The sequence below is a fragment of the Varroa destructor genome, unplaced genomic scaffold (genome assembly GCF_002443255.2).
Source record: "Varroa destructor unplaced genomic scaffold, Vdes_3.0 BEIS01000424.1, whole genome shotgun sequence".
Lineage (NCBI taxonomy): Eukaryota > Metazoa > Arthropoda > Arachnida > Mesostigmata > Varroidae > Varroa > Varroa destructor.
The window spans coordinates 27,071-46,181 of record NW_019211877.1 but is presented as its reverse complement, the minus strand read 5'-3'; the positions used below and the strand labels follow the sequence as shown (position 1 = coordinate 46,181).

General features: G+C 40.2%; 1 protein-coding gene across 2 annotated transcripts in view; it reads left to right on the top strand.

Moving 5' to 3' along the window:
* Positions 1–17,894, top strand: part of LOC111255090 (uncharacterized) — a 36,844-nt gene extending 18,950 nt beyond the window's left edge. The window contains exons 1-3 of one of the 2 annotated variants that reach the window (XM_022816733.2): positions 70–450; positions 3,190–3,373; positions 14,872–17,894. In XM_022816733.2, the coding sequence (XP_022672468.2) occupies positions 419–450; positions 3,190–3,373; positions 14,872–15,114 (459 nt within the window). In that variant the 5' untranslated portion in view covers positions 70–418 and the 3' untranslated portion in view covers positions 15,115–17,894. Of the gene's footprint in view, positions 1–69; positions 451–3,189; positions 3,374–14,871 lie in introns of those variants that run through there. The other variant, XR_002675346.2, reaches the window with a different exon arrangement.
* The last annotated feature ends 1,217 nt before the right edge of the window (positions 17,895–19,111 follow it).

Here is a 19,111-nt window from a genome sequence, read left to right as displayed (position 1 = left end):
ATTGTTGTTTCCGCTGCCGCCGTCGTCGTCGTCGTCGTCGTCGTCGTAATCAGTCAGTAGCCGGTTGGTCGTCTAGCTGGTCGCGCGGTCGGTCGGTCGGTCACTCTTCATTCGTTCGGCCGTCGATGCGGTCGGGTTCGCTGACGATTTCGAGTCTCGCCTTCTTCGGTAGCCGTGAGCGTTCTACTGAACAATTCAATGAGCAAGGTCCGACCGGATTTGATATTTCGTTCGAATCTTCCAGCACCGGTGATCGTACCGGCGAGCCGTGCAAATAACGGAAGACGAAACGTCTTACGAAAACGGATATTGCTGTTGTTTTTGAAACCACCAACACCGGCTTTAACAGCAACGGTGGCTCTTACTACCGGTTACGTTAATACAACGGTAGTGGAAAATCAGGGGTCTGTCTGTAGCCATGATAGTGGAAGCGATAGCAAGTTTCGGAAGGTATGATAGCATTTGGTATAGCTTTTGTTCCAGTTCAGTTGCTAGTGATTGTGGAGTATGTAATTACCGGTCGCTGTAGAGCTTGATATAGGTATACGAGACAACGTTATATACTCAGTTCTGTGCAAATCAAAGAAGCACGCCGTCGACACCGGCGCACGTAAAATGAAGATCGGTACCGACACAAGATGTCCACCGAGACACTTACGCACACTCGGACATACCATGTGCCAAACAAATGTTTGCATGAAATGAACGGATGTACGCGGAGAGGTTTGCTAAGCTGTGACTTTGAGCGGTTCGTAACAAGTCGAGGTTTTGTCGAATTCGTTTCTAAGAGAAACGATCAGACCGGGACGGGCTACCCTATGCATAGGCCATTCTGCATCTAGCCCTCAGTTGCCGCCATTAGTAGATTAGATACTTATATTGTATATTTACACCATTTGCGCCTAGTCAGAACTATTGTCGTGTTCTCGGTGTTCGTGTAGCTTAGAAATGGCACAGTATTCCAGAGCAGACCCGTATTGAAAAATCAATAGTAGCAGCAATGTTCAAGACTGCTCAAAACCGTATTTCTCTAGCGATGCGAAACAGCCTAGTCTACAATGCAGACGATTTTTGTATAGCTCGTAAAAGCTGCACATGCATTTCAAATGTACTTTTTTTCTATTATAAACAAGGAACCTGTGGTGTTAGTTAGTGATCTTTGGATAGACTAGCTGTAACTATACACGTAAGGCGTTTAATTAGCTTTACTTGCTATGCGAATGCTCCCGCGTTCTATGCCAATCAATGATTTTAAAAAAAAAAGTTGGACCGTTTATCGTCTTCGAACGCACCGTTTTCAGGACATGGCGTTTGCCCTCAATAAATGCGAGTGGCGCGTTCGCCCGAAAGAAGCAACGGTTTCGAACGTCATTCTGATGTGGCATTGAAAGTAATAATAAAGAAGGCGTTTGTTTAGCAAATATTCAATGATTTTGCCAAGCAAAGCAGATTACTATGCCGGGATTCGATCTATCTAGTAACCCGATTTCATTTCACTTGCAAAGCTACAAATGAAAATGAAATTATGAAGCGATACTGTCAATATTCAAGCAAACATCTTAGTTCGCATAACGCGCCGTTCGCACAATCTTACGCTTTTTTTAAGCAACTTCTGAGCGGGTATCCACAAAGCGCTCGCAATTAAGGTCCAGATGTTTAGTGATTCTGTGTACTATTTCAAATGAAAATTATGGAAAGTTAACTGCCAACCTGTCTTGTCTTAAGAGCTTCTGCTAATTAAATATGCTGAAGCTGGAGTCCTTCTCCTGTGATCGTTCCGTATTGCAAGAATGCAGTACAGCCATCAATTATTTCAAACAATAAAAAAAAAACAGAGAAACCTGTATTAAACAGTTTTTGCATAGTACGCCATTGTGCTTCGCATCAAACGCACAGTTTGGACAACGGCTGATTTCCTGGTTGCAAGCTGCATCGCCAATATGGTCCCACCGATGTAAAGAAACCCACAAAGCTTGGGGAGAAAAGACTAACGGCTCCAAGCAACGGGAGATTATTTTGTGCTCCACTTCGGACCATTTTGTCTAGCGCAGAAGTACCAAGCACGATTTACGATAGAAGAGCCCGTTGATATTTACACACTTAAAAACGTGCAAAAAATAGGGTGATGTTGTTTCCTTTAGTCCTGTTATCATGCTCAACCATCATGTACTTTTCGTCCAATCCACGAGTAGTTCCAGCTAACGAGCACTGCCGAGAAAAAGCGCTAGTAACAAAATCGCGCAATGCTTCAGATTCGAGGCCTATTGATAATATATATGGTCGCTGACTGGCAGGAACAAGGGCTTCGCAGCAATTCGCTCCGCGCTTATATAGTCATAGACATGTAGATACTAAACTAATTAATTAGTGGATTGTTTGCACTATTGCAACTCGGCCACCTTTGTCCGGTCATATCTCCTCAATTTTCGGCCGGTATCCTTTAACACAGTGCGGCTTCACGCCTGCGCTATCTAGTACTTCCCGGGATTTCTTTGGGTGAGTATCAAAGAAAACTCATTTTGCTCAAAGCAGACTACAGATGGCACGACTATCGACCTTAAGTGCTGTTTATCACGAGTGCGAACCAGCAAAACAGCACAACCGATCTTCCAGTTATTATACCACGCTATTGGGGCTGTAGGCGCAGTAATCGCGAGTATTCGAACTACTTAACAATGTAGATACCTCTTCATTTCAGCAATAGATTTGCTGACAGACTAGAGAGCAACGTACTTTCTTGGCGTTCCCCCGCAAAGCGGTACACGTCACACTTACGTACATATGCATGTACCGCCGTATTCCTCTGTGCAGGAATAGCACGCTGTCGGCAAGCGTGCAGTTTTGTCTACGACAAGTCGGAAATCAAGGCCTTAACTGGTTTTGTATAAATGGTCCTCATTCTTGAGGATAAAACTATGAATCTTCTACTCTTTTCAGTAAATTCGTATTATCGCCAGTCGTCTAGGACTGATGAACTGTCCTGACTTGTGTGCTGGTGGTAGTACTTCGGACGGATACGCAATACAGCCTTCGAGCTCCATAGTGGCAATATAACAGGGGCTTAGTACTGCCTTAATGCCTGTGACTGTTGCAGACGGGCGCTGCACGCGGTGCAGCTTTTGTGGGGCTCTTCTCTGAAACCGCCCCATGTAATAACGTCTTATGCTTACGAGCCTTCTTACATTCCAGACGTCCCCCGCGGGTACGATTGCACCTCATCAACCATCAGCCGAACATCGCTGGACCAACCTCAAAAGGGCGATTGAATATCGTGTTTATATTGCCAGTTAACCCGCAAGTGGACAAGCTTAGGTTCGTCGTGGATTCGCAGGAATCATCGCCACTCGTTCTGCGCTTGTGTAGCTGCAGGCGTGTATGTATTCAATAATTAATATTTTATGGAAATAATAATTCTTTCAGTTTCGGTAGAAATTTATATTACTGTTTTATATTGTATGAAGCCGTTTAAATGGTAGAAGGCTGGGCTACACGAATCGATAAAGCTTTGAAATGTCATTTCGACATTATATTAAGACTGAAACAGCTCTCCTATTAAGGAATTTTCGATATCTTAAAGCAAATGCTAATCTGCGGATGCAATAAGTACTATAAATGGCTATGGCTTTTGCCGTTTTGCCCCAGTGGTCCTTGCAAAGTAAGATCGAGTGTTGCCCTTAGTTCTATAATGTGGGCTTTTGAATGTGTCGTTTGTTCAACATTTCCTAAAATTGTTGAGAGTACAGCTTAGCTGCAGCCCACAAACCAGGACTCATGAAGTTGTAGTGGATAAAACCTGTACTAAATCACCAAATATACACCGTAAGCCGTTGCAGTCGTGCATTTGCTGTTCGCCGATAACCTTCCCTAGTCCTCGTAAAAGATCATTTTTTATTGCAGGCCATGATCCAATGCAAGAACGGGTTGCTGTTATAGCGCAAGAACAAAGCTAGCTAAATACCTCTACGTCTGTTTTTGCTCTTCGCTCGAATCATGTAAATATTAACATTACTGAACTGAACAAATATGATATTTTTTTATTTTGGCGTTTTATATACACCAAATCTGAATGGTAACACTCGCAAACATTGAAATGGTCGGCTTTTATTATAGATCTGAGGATGCCGTTATTTATTTTAGTATAAGGTTATTTTTTAATTCAACATTTTTTTTTCTCAATTTTTGCTTACGATAGACTGAGCTCAGCTCTCGAATCTTTTTGGTCATTTCCGGCCAATACATATACCAGTTATTTACCAGGAACTTCCTACCATCGAAACAACCGCTGAGTAACTTTGCCGCAGGCTGCGTTTCGTAACGACTCTAACGATATGTAATTTGCAGCTTGGCTTTGTAAAACGAGTAGACAAATACCACGACATTTTTAGGCCCAAAACGCTCGAGGGATTTTTCATTCTTCAACTCAGCCACCTGGCGTCATCTTAAAAATCTAAGAAATTTACCATGTGCTATCGCCAATTATACATTTATTCATATGCAGTGTTTACTTTTTAATATCACTTAAAGAAAATGTTTAGGATCCGAGATTCTAATTCGCTAGAATAAATTCAGAAGGGCCTAAAGACCACGTATGAGGCGAAGTGCATAGTCCCAGTAGAACTTTTCCAGTATTTTTACGACTGATAATTATCCTACGGCAACTTCCGTAGAGTATACTGCAAAATGCTGCATCTTGCAGTCAGACGTTTGGAGACGTATAATACGTCAATTTACGAAAAAATATTAAGTGATATTGCTGAGTGAGGAACTTTCAGAAGTATGTCAAACGTGGTTTTACAGCGTTTGTTTTAAGATTCATAGCAGAAAAACAAACTTTGTGCACAGAGATAGGCCCCCCGAGGTCGTCGTTTTGCCGACCTGGTTATTTGATTAGAAATTGAAATATTATTTGCGATCGTGGTAAAAAATAGTTTTCCTGGTGCGGAACACAAAGTTTTACAAGTTAGAGAAAGGCACAATATTTTGCCTAAACTCTTTGTACCGGATATGTCGTCCTGATCTGAAACCGTGCATACATAATAATGCTCAGTGGCTATCGTTACTCTGGCTAGATGCTAACAAATATAATATGTCATGCCCAATTTTTACCCAAAAACCCTCATGCTGGTCCATTTACTCGCCCTTTTTTCGCATATATTCCATAACACAGATATACATCGAGTGCTACTAAATACTGTTATATTACTTCCTTGAGACAAATCTAAAAGGACTTGTTCCAGTCTAAACCGGAGTTCTAAATTTCAACTCGTTGCCTCTATTCTCTTACGCGTTACTCCTGCTGTCTCTTTGCAGTTGTTCTCGTTCTGTTATTTCAATAGTAATAAACCCGTTTCAGCAATAAACCCGTTGTTGAGTTAGCCAAATCATTTTGTAGGTTTGCTGCGTGATCCCATTGCCTAATTTCAACAGTTCTATTACATGGCTTTAAGAACCCCTCACAACCGCGAATACTGTGGTCTGAAGTAGTCGTATAATCAGACTTCAAACAAGACTGAAGAATACGGAGTTTAGTGTTTTATTTGAGTGGCAACAGCGATTCGCTCTCAGAACAACATATTGTAAAGCTAAAATCCACGCAGGTTAGTATTTATTATATACTCCGCAAACGATAATACTTGAGGTTCAATTGCAGTCACTAATTTCTACCCTTCGTAGTTAACTGTCATTCAAAATTCAGGAGATTGTCAATAATTTTGCTTTTAGCCTTACATATTTCATCATTCCAATTTTAGGTTTCCAAGTTTTCCAAGTTTAGGTCCAATACATTGCATTTCGTAGTAACAAGGCGGCCCGAACAGCTAAGCTGTTGAAAAGCTAAAAATCACTGGCCTAAACACCGTCATAGACAATGAACAACACAAAATATGTAATTAAACAAAGAAAAGTATAAGGCGCATGTGTAAAAAAGTATGCAAGTTATTAGTGCTGGTTTCCCTGTGTTGTTTTGAACGGCCTGAACGATACATTTCTAGGTAAGTCAGTGACCAGAACTGTCCACCGGACTCGTTTACGGCCGAGTGTTCCTAAAATACGAAACCGCTTCCCGCAACTACGTATGGATACTTCGTTTTTATAATATTAACAGTGGCGATATGTTTAAAAACAAAATACACAAAGATGGCGACATATAATATAGAATGCCATGCGGAATTTTCATTTTACTGCAGAGGTCGGCCAAGTTTGTATGCGAATCCTTTGTAACACCCGATAAACATTTCTCATAAGCAAATTCTTCACTTATTATCGGTACCTACAAGCCTGTAACTGCAGTTAAATTATTCCGCTGTTACAAAGGTCCGTTCCAAGGAAACTAATTAGATATTCCATAACGAGCTATCCTAATAACGCATGGGAATTGGGGTACATTTTCTTTACTTCTGGCTAAAACACTGCAAGGACATGTTTCCTGGCAGCAGAGCTATGCTGCATGGAAGTACCAAGGACCATGTTAAAATAAACATGCAAGGGTCGGTTGAGAGTACATTGTACTTGTACCTAGTGCAAAGGTGGAGTGTAACGCGAGAAATTTCAAGGTCCTGAGACATGAGAAATCGGGAGGGTAATTTGTGAAAATCAGTGAACTTGAACGCAGTTAATAATATTTACATTACTTAACATATGATACAATCTATAAGATACCGGTTCTGTTCAAGAGAATTAGCTCTTTATCCAAAAAAAAATCCCCTAAGGACGATCATACCCTCACCATGTATTCATCATCAAATGTATTTTCTCCAAAATAGTTTTTCCCACACGTTCGCATCACGGCGACACTTGAAAAGCATGCCTGGGTGTCGCTTGTTGCAATCAATATATCTTTGCTTCGATACGTACAATCAAGTTAAGTAGCTACTTCAAATAATGAAATAATTTGTTTTAGATTTTGGTGTGTCTGTGGCGCGAACTCAGATTTAATTAAACTCGTTGTTTGCGAGCCATGCCAATCTCCATGGTTGGCTTCGTAGTCTGGAGCACTTATGCGCGAAACTGCCACAAAACAAACAAAAACCGTTAACGAACACGATCATACTAGCTAAAACGAAGCGGCCAATGAGTAATTATCTATTTTAACCGGTAGCCACCCTCGTAAAAAAGAGATTCACAAGAGCACATCCCTAATTTTTAGCTGCTAGCTACAGCGATAGCCAGCCGGATGGCTCATACAAGGGACACATAAGTCGGTAGGTCTGGCCAGTTCAATTACGAATCAACTGAGCGCTTGAAGTTGTTGAAGCCTAGCTACAAAAACGTATCCATCTGTATCTTTACTCACTCCACTACACGTAAACTGAATCTTCTTTATATGGACTATAAAAAATGTTACGTTAAAAATATGAGCGATGGAAAAAAACGTTGGGTCACAAAGAATGTAGCAAGATAGACTTCACCATTGTGGTAGGAAACGATGTAAGAGAGTAAACGATGGATACAGCGCACAGGACTAAGGTGGATGGAAAACAGTAGAGGGAAAAGCGATCACTTACCAACTGGTAGTCGCAGTTTCCGTCGTGTCTAAAGTTGCGAGCCTACAGAAGTAGAAGGTGCTTCGTATTTTCAGGGAAAGGTGCCGCTAAGCACGAATGTCTATTTTGCAACGAGCACGAGTCTCTAGCGAGAAAATTAGTTGAAGATAGTTGTAACGTCAACGCCTTGTGGGTTGCTCGTAATGCGTAGAAGACATCTATATATTCACTTCACGTCCTCGCAGCGGTCACGGACCATTGCTGGTGATGCCAGCGGCAGAGACGAAAGAATTCAAAATTCGCCATATAAAATGTCATTCGGGAGTCCATATTTAAAGCAGCGCATTTAGCGACCTATGAGGTTTAAACCGGTTGTGCTGAGGTGACCTATAGATCAAAGAGTCAACCCCCAGTGGCACTGTCGCCGCAGGCTACAGATGTCATTTTTTCTAGGATCACCCTGAACTAAACAAAGTCCTGTCAAAGTATTGCAGGATCGGTTTAACCGGAGAGGTCTAGCAAAAGGCAAAGCTTGCGGATTTCTTACCAGAGTCCTAAATGCAACAAGGAGCTAGTACATCCATGTTGCAATAGAAGTCATTAGAAAGCAAAATTAATTAACCGAGTACTAGATGTCAAACTGTTCGTGCCTTTACGAGCAGAGCCGAATGTAATTACCATTCGCTGCTAGACAACAATACGTTAGTAGATGTGTTAAGAATCTGTGTTAACATCAAGCTATGTACCGTACGATTCACTAAATGATGCTCACTCGCTTGAAGTTACGCATCTCATAACTGTTGGCAACTTCTTGGTTCTTAGGTGACATACGCAATCAAATAGCATCTAATTTTGATTACGCGGACTTGAACCGAAAAAGCTAATTGTTACTAAACCATTCACGCGCGGATTATATACACCAATTGCCAATTATATTTAGTCTTATATAATTTTCTTTCCTATAAGTTTTGGTTACGGTTGTTTGCGCTACATTTGCTGCTCCGCTGCTCCACGTTTGCGATCGCCTGGCCCGCTAGTTCAGGGGAAAAAAAAGACTCGCGGTGTCCTGAACAGACATACGAAGAATCAACCTGAACTAACCAACTAGACTTGACAGGATTCTAAGCAAAGTGAAGGACCTCTGCAAATCAGAGGAGAGCATCTGGTTGGTAGATGCATAAAGTTAGTAAACGTGTTTCAGGTAAATTTCTTGACAGAGAACATTGTATGTAGTCAAAATTGTAGGCAAAAATTTTATACTGAGGCTAAATATTACCTAACGGGGTATTTTGATTGGTAAACATTTTTACTATTTTTTACTATTACTATTAGAATTACTATTTACATTAGAAGAATTTTATCTGCAGCGCTACATTTGTAAATCTCACAAAGAAGAAGAGGAAGATAAACACTCTTTCAGGGAACAATGAAACAAAAAGTAGCGGTGACATTTTTTTGGCTTATAGAATTCAGAGTAACGACAAAAATATCCCTATCTCACGCTAAATACAAAAAAAGCTAAAAAAAAACAATACACTAAATCTCGAATTCGGGAACAGGAGAAACAACGCTTTGGAGTACGGAAGGATGATTTGAAGCCATCCTTCTTACTTAAGATGAGTATCCGGTTCCTAATGACTGGATGATCATACGGAAAGTATGAACCTGCGAATTATGTTGTGAAGTATGTTTTTGATGGCCTTGTAAATTGCAAACTCCCATCCTGACAATATAATTCAGGCACAAGGTGCTTTTGTCAACTGTTGAACAGTTTTTCATGAGTGTCAATGAAATTTGTCGTCACCCGTTGGCTAGATCACCCATTAGAAATAAGGCAGCAGTAAGTTACGATATACTCGTCATAACGAATTCTTTAAAGTCTACTTATTTTTTTTTGGATCTGGAGTTAGTCCTGTGGAGTACATATGTCCAGAAATATGTACACTCTATTCTGTGAACTGTATGATACGCATAAATATCTGGAGCTTCACGATCGGTATCATAACGATCGTAATAAAGCCATTGTGCGACTTTAAAGCGCCACCTGGTGGACGCAGATGTACAAGGTAGACGTGCCGCCGATAATAGCAGACCACTGTCGCTGTTGTTTTTGCACTCGGTAAAACGGAATGGTTAGGCGTAGGCTTCCGGATGGTAAGAAGTGGCTTTTGAAAAAGGTCTGTGCTTGATTCGATGCCTTGCGGCGGCAAGACCTTCTCAAGCGAAACGACTTCCCGAACTAAACGACAAGGTTCTTCGTAACGGTGGCGGCAGATAGGTGCCACTAAGAAAAACCTGGAAAAGAAACTTGTGATGCCGGGAAAAGCAAGGCCTCCTAGGTGCTAGATTGAGATTCTGCGGCTTCATTCAGTTGCCTTCTTGGTTAACGGTACACGAAGCTTTAAAACAAAGCGGAAAAGGGCCCAATTGGGCTGAAGCCGGCTGTTGTCTAGGTGGACAGACTGGCCTGTTAATAGCAAAGAAGTGCGTTCTTCCTTCCAATCGCCCATCAAGCGATCCGCCCTCTCCGGTGAAGGTGTGCAAGTCACGCAAAATGCAGCAGATCCGGTGGAATAAAGATTGACTGGTAAGTGAATGGCGGTAAGCTGTTGTTTTTGTAGTTTGCAGCATCTACAGCTGATATCTGGCCTGGCAGCTAGCACGCTAAATGTATGCCTCAGCGAAAGAAACATGGTAGATAATCCACTTGTGGGAATATAACGATCGATTTATTTGCTATTATTGACGTTCTATTCATACTGACCTAACTATAGAATTGAGTTATTTTAATAATAGCATTAACATTTGCTTTCCGTTTACGAGCCAGTGTCCTACCTACGGCCGCTTTTGAAAATGTTGAGAGATGCCCGAATATTTTGCGCTTTGGGTTTCTTCAATAGGACACAAATAAATGTAATTGCATGTAAAAGTTAAACAATGATTCCTCTAAAATACAGAAATGATAATTTGTGAAAGCATGATATGGCTGGTAATGTTATAAGAAATTTTATTTAAAAATGTATTTCTACGTGTATAAGTTTCGATTCTGATTACAGTATATAGGAACATTTCGAGAATGATGATGGGATCGAAATATAGTGTTGCGTGAATTAATATCTACGTCAAGCTAATATTGAATCACACCGCTTTACATTAAACCATACAAGAAAGAGGGCTGGTAATAAGCTATGTAGATATCTTTTTTACTTCCGTTCGTAATCGGTGACAATTCGTAATTGGTCAAGGCGTTTTTTGAGATGACGGATGCAACCATACATCCTATTGTTTAAAATAAGTATTATTTCAATTAAAAAATTTAATTTATAACAAATATCAAACGAGGCTCTTTCCCTTTCTAGTTATATATACCAAATAAGAGAGAGCTCAGCTTAGTAATTACTTCAAATACGTTTTCTTTTGTGGGAACAGTGACATTTAATTATAGACGTAATATTAATGGGTAGGACTTTATGAAAATGAGCTTTTTCATAAGGACGGTATCCTAAGCATATAACCTTGGAAAGCAGGGATAAAAAGACAGAGAATTTTCTCACATAATAAGATTCGATTATGCCACTGGCGTCCATGCAGTGAAATGTTACAGCAAATTAGGCTTTCTGTGTATCTTAAGATAGCAGTCTTGCTAATCATTAATAAAAATAATTTTGATGTTTATTGTTTCAAGTAACCTAATAAACACAACGCCATACAGAATTCACGTTGAAACATATTATACATGGTTAGCTGATACAAGTGCACGCTATGTAGCCCTAAGAGGTTTCAGAGATTTACCCGTTACGTTTCTTGGTTTTAGTGAAACGTGATAATTTTTGCGTTGATTTTGTTTCGTGATTCCACTAAATGGCACAGCTTTGAGCTCGGGGCTAGCATCGATTGTCGTAAAAGCAGGTACTAGCCTCACATGTAATGCTCTTTGCAGTTGGTAAGGGTGTAGAGAAGTGAACACTCTTCACTATAAGACAGTGGAACTTGGATTAGGCCTGCAATTGGAGAAGTGGGGTTCACGAATGTATTGTTGGGTTGGGAAAGACCGGCAGCAGCTGCAAAAAGAAAGTTGGTAGCAGATGGAAGAATAGCGAACGATGACGGTACCAGGAGGCAAAAAACTGCGTAAGAAGGCACCGAAGCTAGGGGGGTAGATGCGGCGAAAGAAGACGAGTGACTATAGGAAAACAGAAAAAAAAACTACGGGATGTGCGGCCAGAGGAGAGTAATTATATCTCCTTCTGGGAATGCAAAGCATAAACAGCGCTCACAGACATGAGAGGAAATGCAGACGATAACTCGCAGAGCGGTCGACGGATGAATCTATCAACCGACGGAAGAAAAGTTTTTCGGCTGCGTAATATCCGCGCGCGCACATACACGTTTACTCCTTACAAACGAAACACAGATATCGGTTCAGCTGGCCGCCGATTTTTTTTGCAAACCCAACCGCTATGAAAACAGCCGAATGGGATACAGTGGCAAGGAAGCTGTGAGCGTGTTTTCTTGATCGCCATCCAGCCAGCGTATGCCTTGCATCACTCCCTGAAAAGTGTGTATGATTCGCAGAACTATCTCGTGACCTCGAAGAAAACAAATGTCAAAAAACATGTATAAAGTCATCTAGAAAAGCAAAAGGTAAGCAGGTTTTAAAGGTACTCATGGAATTTCCTGGAAAAGTTCTTCCGCTACCAGCACCCGTGAGAGTTCAATCCGATTTTTCGATGTCTGTGTGGTTCGCGAAGGAATAAACGGCTTGCATTTTGGATATGCGTCATTATCATTAGATGGAGTAAGTATAAGATAAAATGCTGTGTATGTGTGTGTGTGTGTGTATATATACATCAGGAAATGTAGACATTCTTGGATATAATCCAGGAAATACTTTCATAATATAGCCACAGAGAGCGAGTTCAAGGACTGCATTGACTTAGATTACTAGCTAAAATCACATCATATCAGCTCGTTGTACAGTCTTAAAGTTAAGGATGTGGACATTCAATACTATGAAGGTTAACGTACACTCTTCCTGAATGAGATACACTTCTGTTTAACTTTTGAACACGCATAAACATTCTCTTAAGTTTTCTATATCACAGGGAGCGCAGTTGGCATTTTTTGACGCAGTGCCGAGATAGAACGCGTGTGGGAGTCCCCTTGTGTGCACCTGCATTCTAACCTTATAGTAGATATATAAGTTGGTAACTTCACATGCATCATACATATCTCCGTAATACATGTTCTGCTTAAGAGGTCGTCCCCAACAACATCAAACATAGTTAATCACACAAAGACACATGCGAACTTTTATACTGATACCACAACAGTTTCTATGACAGACGCCGTCACTGTCTTTGTAACTTACTTTTATTGTTGCCGTTTTCATCGCCTCGTACTGGAGTAGAAGAAGTAAGAATTACACACAGGAGTGAAATTGGGGAGGGTGGAAGAAATATCAACGCTAGTTTGAATAGATATGCAGCACCGCCTCTTGCCTTTATGATTAACGACATGAAGGCCAAACCAAGCTGTTTTCGTAGAAATTGGAGCAGCAGCAGCAGCAATGAAACCGTAGCAGAAGCTGAGACAGCTGGAGCAAACTTCATTCTTTCCTCGACGAGACCCTATTGTCGCGCAGCGTTAAAGGCGCGAACAGCTTCGTCAGTAGTAAACACTCTTCGGCCCTTAAATAGTTTACTTGCTCGTTTTTTTCCTGACGTGCATCCTTCTGCTTTCTTTCTCTCTCACGCTTATCTAGTCTATCTCAGCTTATCACTCTCTTGCACTTCTCTTGTATACTGTGCCGCGAAACTTTGCCCAGCAACCATTCTAAAGGGTAACCTCATATTCTTGTCGGTGGCTATACAGATTTCTTTTGTTTGCTTTTGCTCAATACATCAAAATGGCTTCCTTCAGAGACAACATATATCCGCTCAGCATTTAAGCCAGCTACCTATTCCTCTATTTCGGGCCGTCACTCGTCGTCATCGTTCTTCGGTACCGTTATGCCTACCTCGGCTGACCGACAGAAGTGCTCGTTTTTTTATAGCCGTTCCTCTATGACCTGGATTTCTATATTCGACTTGTCTAAAATCAACCTGCTAACACTGTCAGATGAGGTGTTTATTATCGCACAGTTGTTGGAAACTGCTATTATTATTATATAATATATTATAATGATAAACCTAACTGTCTCTGCAAACGCAATCCTTTACGAAAATTCATCTAGCTTTGAATGTGTTAATTCGAACTGAGGTCTGCCAATCCAGTGGAAAAACTAATTTAAGAAACAAACAGGTAACTCTTTCTGTTTAATTAACACTACGCAGGCCAAAAGCAGGTTGTTGACGACTTTGTCTTTGCCTTATTATTTATTGAGCAGATGGTACTTCCGTCCACAGGCAAGTGGGTTACAGGTTCTACGAATAGAGGCAAGTACTTTTAACTACATTTTCGACCTCGAGCAAACACTTGTTCGTAGAGATTTGAGCAAACAACCGCTCGACGAAAATACTCCTTCCTATCTAAAAATGTTAGTAAAATCTATGAAGAACTACTAATCATTCCCACCAGGAGATATCGATCTTATAACCACATATGTTACTATAGATTTATATCTAAAATTAGAGTACTTGGCTCTTTTCCCTGGATATCATAGTTAGGAATACAACCCAAAACATTTCGAAGAATAAATTGTTTATATTCTGATGATGACTGATGTAATGCTAATGTAACGTAACTAATATAATATGCGTGCTTTTAAAGTGTTAAAAAAACGTCCTACGTCAGATTTAAATCGCAATGTTTAGTATGTATTAGCGTAGTGATTTTAAGTCTTAACTTAATATATTTACATAATATAAAAGATGAAAAATAAATTATTTGAAATGAGCTCGACGGATACCGAGAAACTCAAGTCTCGGGTAGCTTAAACTGAGTAAGTAATAATAATAAATAGATGGTATGATTGTAAAACTATAGAAAAAATCGTCGCTAAGAACATCTCTATTACAAACCATTTGTGATAAGAAGCATAAATACCTAAATGTACGAAGCATCATATTCCTTCTTAGTGAGGTACAACGACAGGTTGAGTTCTATCTGTTGTATGTAATATTAAATATAATAGATACAGCGAGTGTTCGTGTGTATATGCGGAGCTACTTTAAATTCTTCACACTTCGTCATCAGTTTACCCACCAGCTGCGGTACTGCTGACGATTTCTTGGGCTTCTGTGCTTCTCTCGCTGAAGCATCTTCACCACAATCGCACATCTAGTGCTACCTCACTAGTTATAGCGTCACGTACATTGGTACTTTGCTCGGCAATAGAACAGTCAGTCAGTCATCCATCCAGCCAACGGTTCCCTATTATTGTGTGAAGGTCTTTCAGGTGACGGCGTTTCAATCTATGCTTGCGGGCTCCCGTTGTTGCCGCCGCTTCTCAGCAGTAACAGTGTCGGTAACAAAAGACAGCCCTCATTTGCAGTTTACCCTCGAAGCCCCGATCCAAAGTCACCCTACGCGTGTTAAGTTGTGGCTGTTCATGATGATAATATCCTTGTTGACTGGGTCACATAACACAACCTACGCTTGCGCATCGCTGTTCCACGTCCGAGGGCCTTGAGTTAGTATAGAACGGGTCCCCGTGAACAGTTATTAGGATGATAAGCTATTACACAAGCGCAAAGAGTGATAGAAATTTACCTGCAATCTAAGATGAATAGGCCCACAATGATTTTAACCGGGTGTAGGTCAAGAGAGCTGATACGAACAATACTCCGATACGGTCATTAAGCAAACGACGCTCATAAAAAAAACCGATGCGCACTATTGTTGTTACCCGATTATGTTTACTTTACTTTGCTTTGAGATAAGCAAGCGACCCGTACAAATGCCTTTGCTCTAAGTAAGACCTTCTCTCGTTGGGGAGATAGCGTAGGAAACCACGAAGGTTCGTTAAAATAGTAGAGTAGTAACACAAACTCTGTACAACCTGCGTGACGAAGGACCGTTATTTTTTTAATAAAAAAAAAAATCACATAACCCTATGACAGTATTTGTTATTTAACATGGCAATGCAAACACAAATTTTGAGTTCTCCATTTTGACGCTTAAAGCCAACCAATCACGAAGTCTTAAATGATCCATAATAAGTCATACATTCTTCAAAAAAAGCATTATTTGTTCTTTATTTTGTAGAAATAAAGAGCAGAAAAGTAAAACCTACAAATAGTCATATCAGAAGGTGTTTGACTTTATCTAGTGAGCTAATAAGTTGTTTAAAAACGTTTTGAAAACTTGGGTAATAAATATGCCATATCGATTGAGCCAGTCCATAGTCATATCAATGACCTGTATTGAAACTCGTTAAATTTAGCCAGATACTGTCAGCAAGTATTTAGAAGAAATAAAATATTTCCCTATAATTAGACGTCACTGAATTATGCCGAAGTGTTAAAAAAAAATATTAGGCTAGTAGGTCCCATACCCTTCTGCTATTATGTATTGATAAAGAAAAACAGTGCTCAGCTACAGCCTATAAGCAATACAATACATATTATAGAGTCCTAGCGACCACGTAGCGTTGACAACAATACTATTGCAAGCGAATCCAAGTACGGCGGTAGGCTCAGTTTGGCCGTCAAAGGACCGGGAGACATTATACGTCTACAGACAGCGACATTGATATACGAACACAATATAACCGCCAGGTTACAAGGCACGGGTCTCGTCTGCGTCAAATTTCGCAAACGCTTCTGCCCCGATCCCCCTTTCAATGGTTATCCCGGAAGGACAATTCGTCTATTTCAGCAAAACAACGCTTAACGATACCCCGGCGCACCACCAGCAATAGCCTCAGCGCCATCACGGCACTAAAGACAACAACAAAAGGCATCCAAACACCATACTTCTGTTTCTGCCATGACCGCGTCTGCTAGCGAAACACTCGATTGCTAGAGAGATAAAATATTTCATGCGTAATGGTAACAGGAGAGACGCTGTTACCGCCAAGTGGGCAGGCTTGACGTTACAAGTTATGGGAAAACGTGTGGCAAGCTCGCAGAACCCTACGAACGAATGACTGGCTGGGTGTATAGGACGCAGAAAGTTACCAAATGCTATAATGTGGCAGCAGGCCACTGGTGTCTACGCCAACGCCGTTGACGGCAGATGAGCACCTGTTGTACTACTGATGTGGTAACACTGTGGTATTATAGTTCGCAAAACATTTTAATACTCGTTGCTTCCATTGTACTATACAAGCCACAAACACAGTGGCGACAATGCTTTCAGCGCTATTGTGGCACAAGTAGAGTCAGAGGTCTTAACTGGGGTCGTCTGGTCGACAGCTTCTAACGATCAGCAGGCTATTTACTGGCTAAAACCCAGTTCACCCTTGTTCTCTGCTTAGACAATGTGCATATACGTTTACAAATACGTGTCTTCTATGTGTCAACAGGGTATACGCAAATCGTTATTAGCAGTATAACGCTCGCTAGATTCAAGCAGACTTCAGAGTAAAATGAGTACTTATCAATTTGATTGATCAAGCGAAATTATCGAACCGAACAGGAAAACGTCACAGACAAATTCGTTGAATCTTTTCATAAAGCATTAAAAAAATCGTCCATATATAGGCTTTAAATTAGTAAGAGTTCGTATGATATAACTCGTTCATATATTTCACTGATCCATCGTACCTTACCTGGACCAATAGGAAGACGTATGATATATTTGAGATAATTTATGTTTGCACAGCTCATCTTCTATGAGTTCCTCCATGTGAGCTGCCGGCAAAACTCTTGGCAATAAAATAGCAACATTATTTCTAATTTTAACTGTGTACCGCTTGACATGCTGTATCTCTATATAATAATAATAATAATAAGGAAAGTATTTAGATATCCAGAGATATTGAGGGGGTCGAATATTTTGAGTAGTTTTTAAACTTCGCATTTGATGATGTAGTAAATAACGGTTAAACATTTACGTCAAGTGTTTGACTACCTACGGCTTTAAGCTGGCTGAGTGTCAACAGAGAATAATGAATTTAAAAGTAAAAATCTTTCAGTTCTAAAACCTAACAATCGGTGTCTCAAAGGCAAGAGTTCTGGTTTTCCGACCCGCTAAATTTTTCCAGACAACTAATGCTTTAGAAATTATGGCATTTGTGTTACCTCCAATACACCCACATCTCTTTCGATCCATTCCTACCCTTGATCTATTCAATTTATCATAGAATTATAATGCGTAACAATTGCGTATTCCAGTACTATAGTTTTCCTGGCAATCAGCTGCCCCGCGCTTTTTTTAGACACCAATTTCTGAAAGCTTCAGCCAAAAACGGAATAAACATGTTATTAAGTGATATCTTTTAATGCAAGGCTCACACCTTTCGTTGAGACCACCGTGACATTACACGGGACGCTACCCTTAGTAATATCTACTATGCCTACTTTATAGTTTATTTGTACTACACCACCTAGACATTGATATTAAGACACGATACATTTTCATTGGATGGATGATAATTTGCTCGACAAACATGTTCGATTTACTTTTCCAACATATACTGCAGTTCCTTTCACAATTCCCCATTTGTAAGTTTTCCTTAATGATGAGTTGCAATAGTTTTGGTTTCCGTCTACGTTTTGCATTCTGGAAGCCAAAATAATTGAATTTTTCAGTTAGGCGACAGGTCCCCAGTTCACTGATTAGCTCGTTCTAACACCGATAAATGGCTCATGCATGGACCTCTATCGTATTTTTGAAATAATTATGAAGTTAAACGCATCGCTGAAATTATCGTATGATTCTTAATGTTTCTTTTCAACGTTTCCTAACGTTAATGGCTTACCGAACCTTATCGGACAAAGAGATCGCTAAGATAGGCCCAGACTCACTACTGCAGAAGTTGTGCGAATTCTAAGCTGCCAGATAATAATATATATATATATATATATATATATATTTGTTGCCTTCTTTTCGGGTAGGCTAATGACTTCACCAATAATCCTACGAATGTGAGAGCTGCGTATTTTTGCTGAGAAAAGGTGTATCTGATGTGCGATACAAAACTGCTGTAAAAGGTACAGGAGCACATATTTTACTGAATAAGGGCCGCAACAGCTGGCGCAAATATTCACTATAAATTCGTTTACCCTTGTTAGTTGCTCGATCTACCCAGCAGAGAATAAATATAGGATTCTACTGATACATAACATATACAACGAAACAGTTTATTTGTACTTAACGGAATAGGCGGAAAGCACCAGCTAGTTGTTGTTTGGGATAACTTTTGACCGATTGTGAAGGTGAAGCTAAACATCGAAGTCGACAATACTACGTCTGATCACAGTGATATTACAATGCTTAAAATTATGTAGCGTTATTTTCCAGCAACGTGTGCTTTAACTTAAACTTGTAGACTTAGTAATTCATTTATGCTAACAAAAAAGTTGTAAGAACTGACAGTTGTTCCGTACTTAGGCCTCGATTTGGGACTATACTTTGCTGCAATCATTATGCAATGCACAAATGCTTCTTCTTATTTTACGTATTATTCCCTAAATTTGGACAAAAATACTCATTTCCATAAGCAATCTTCGTTAGATCGATCA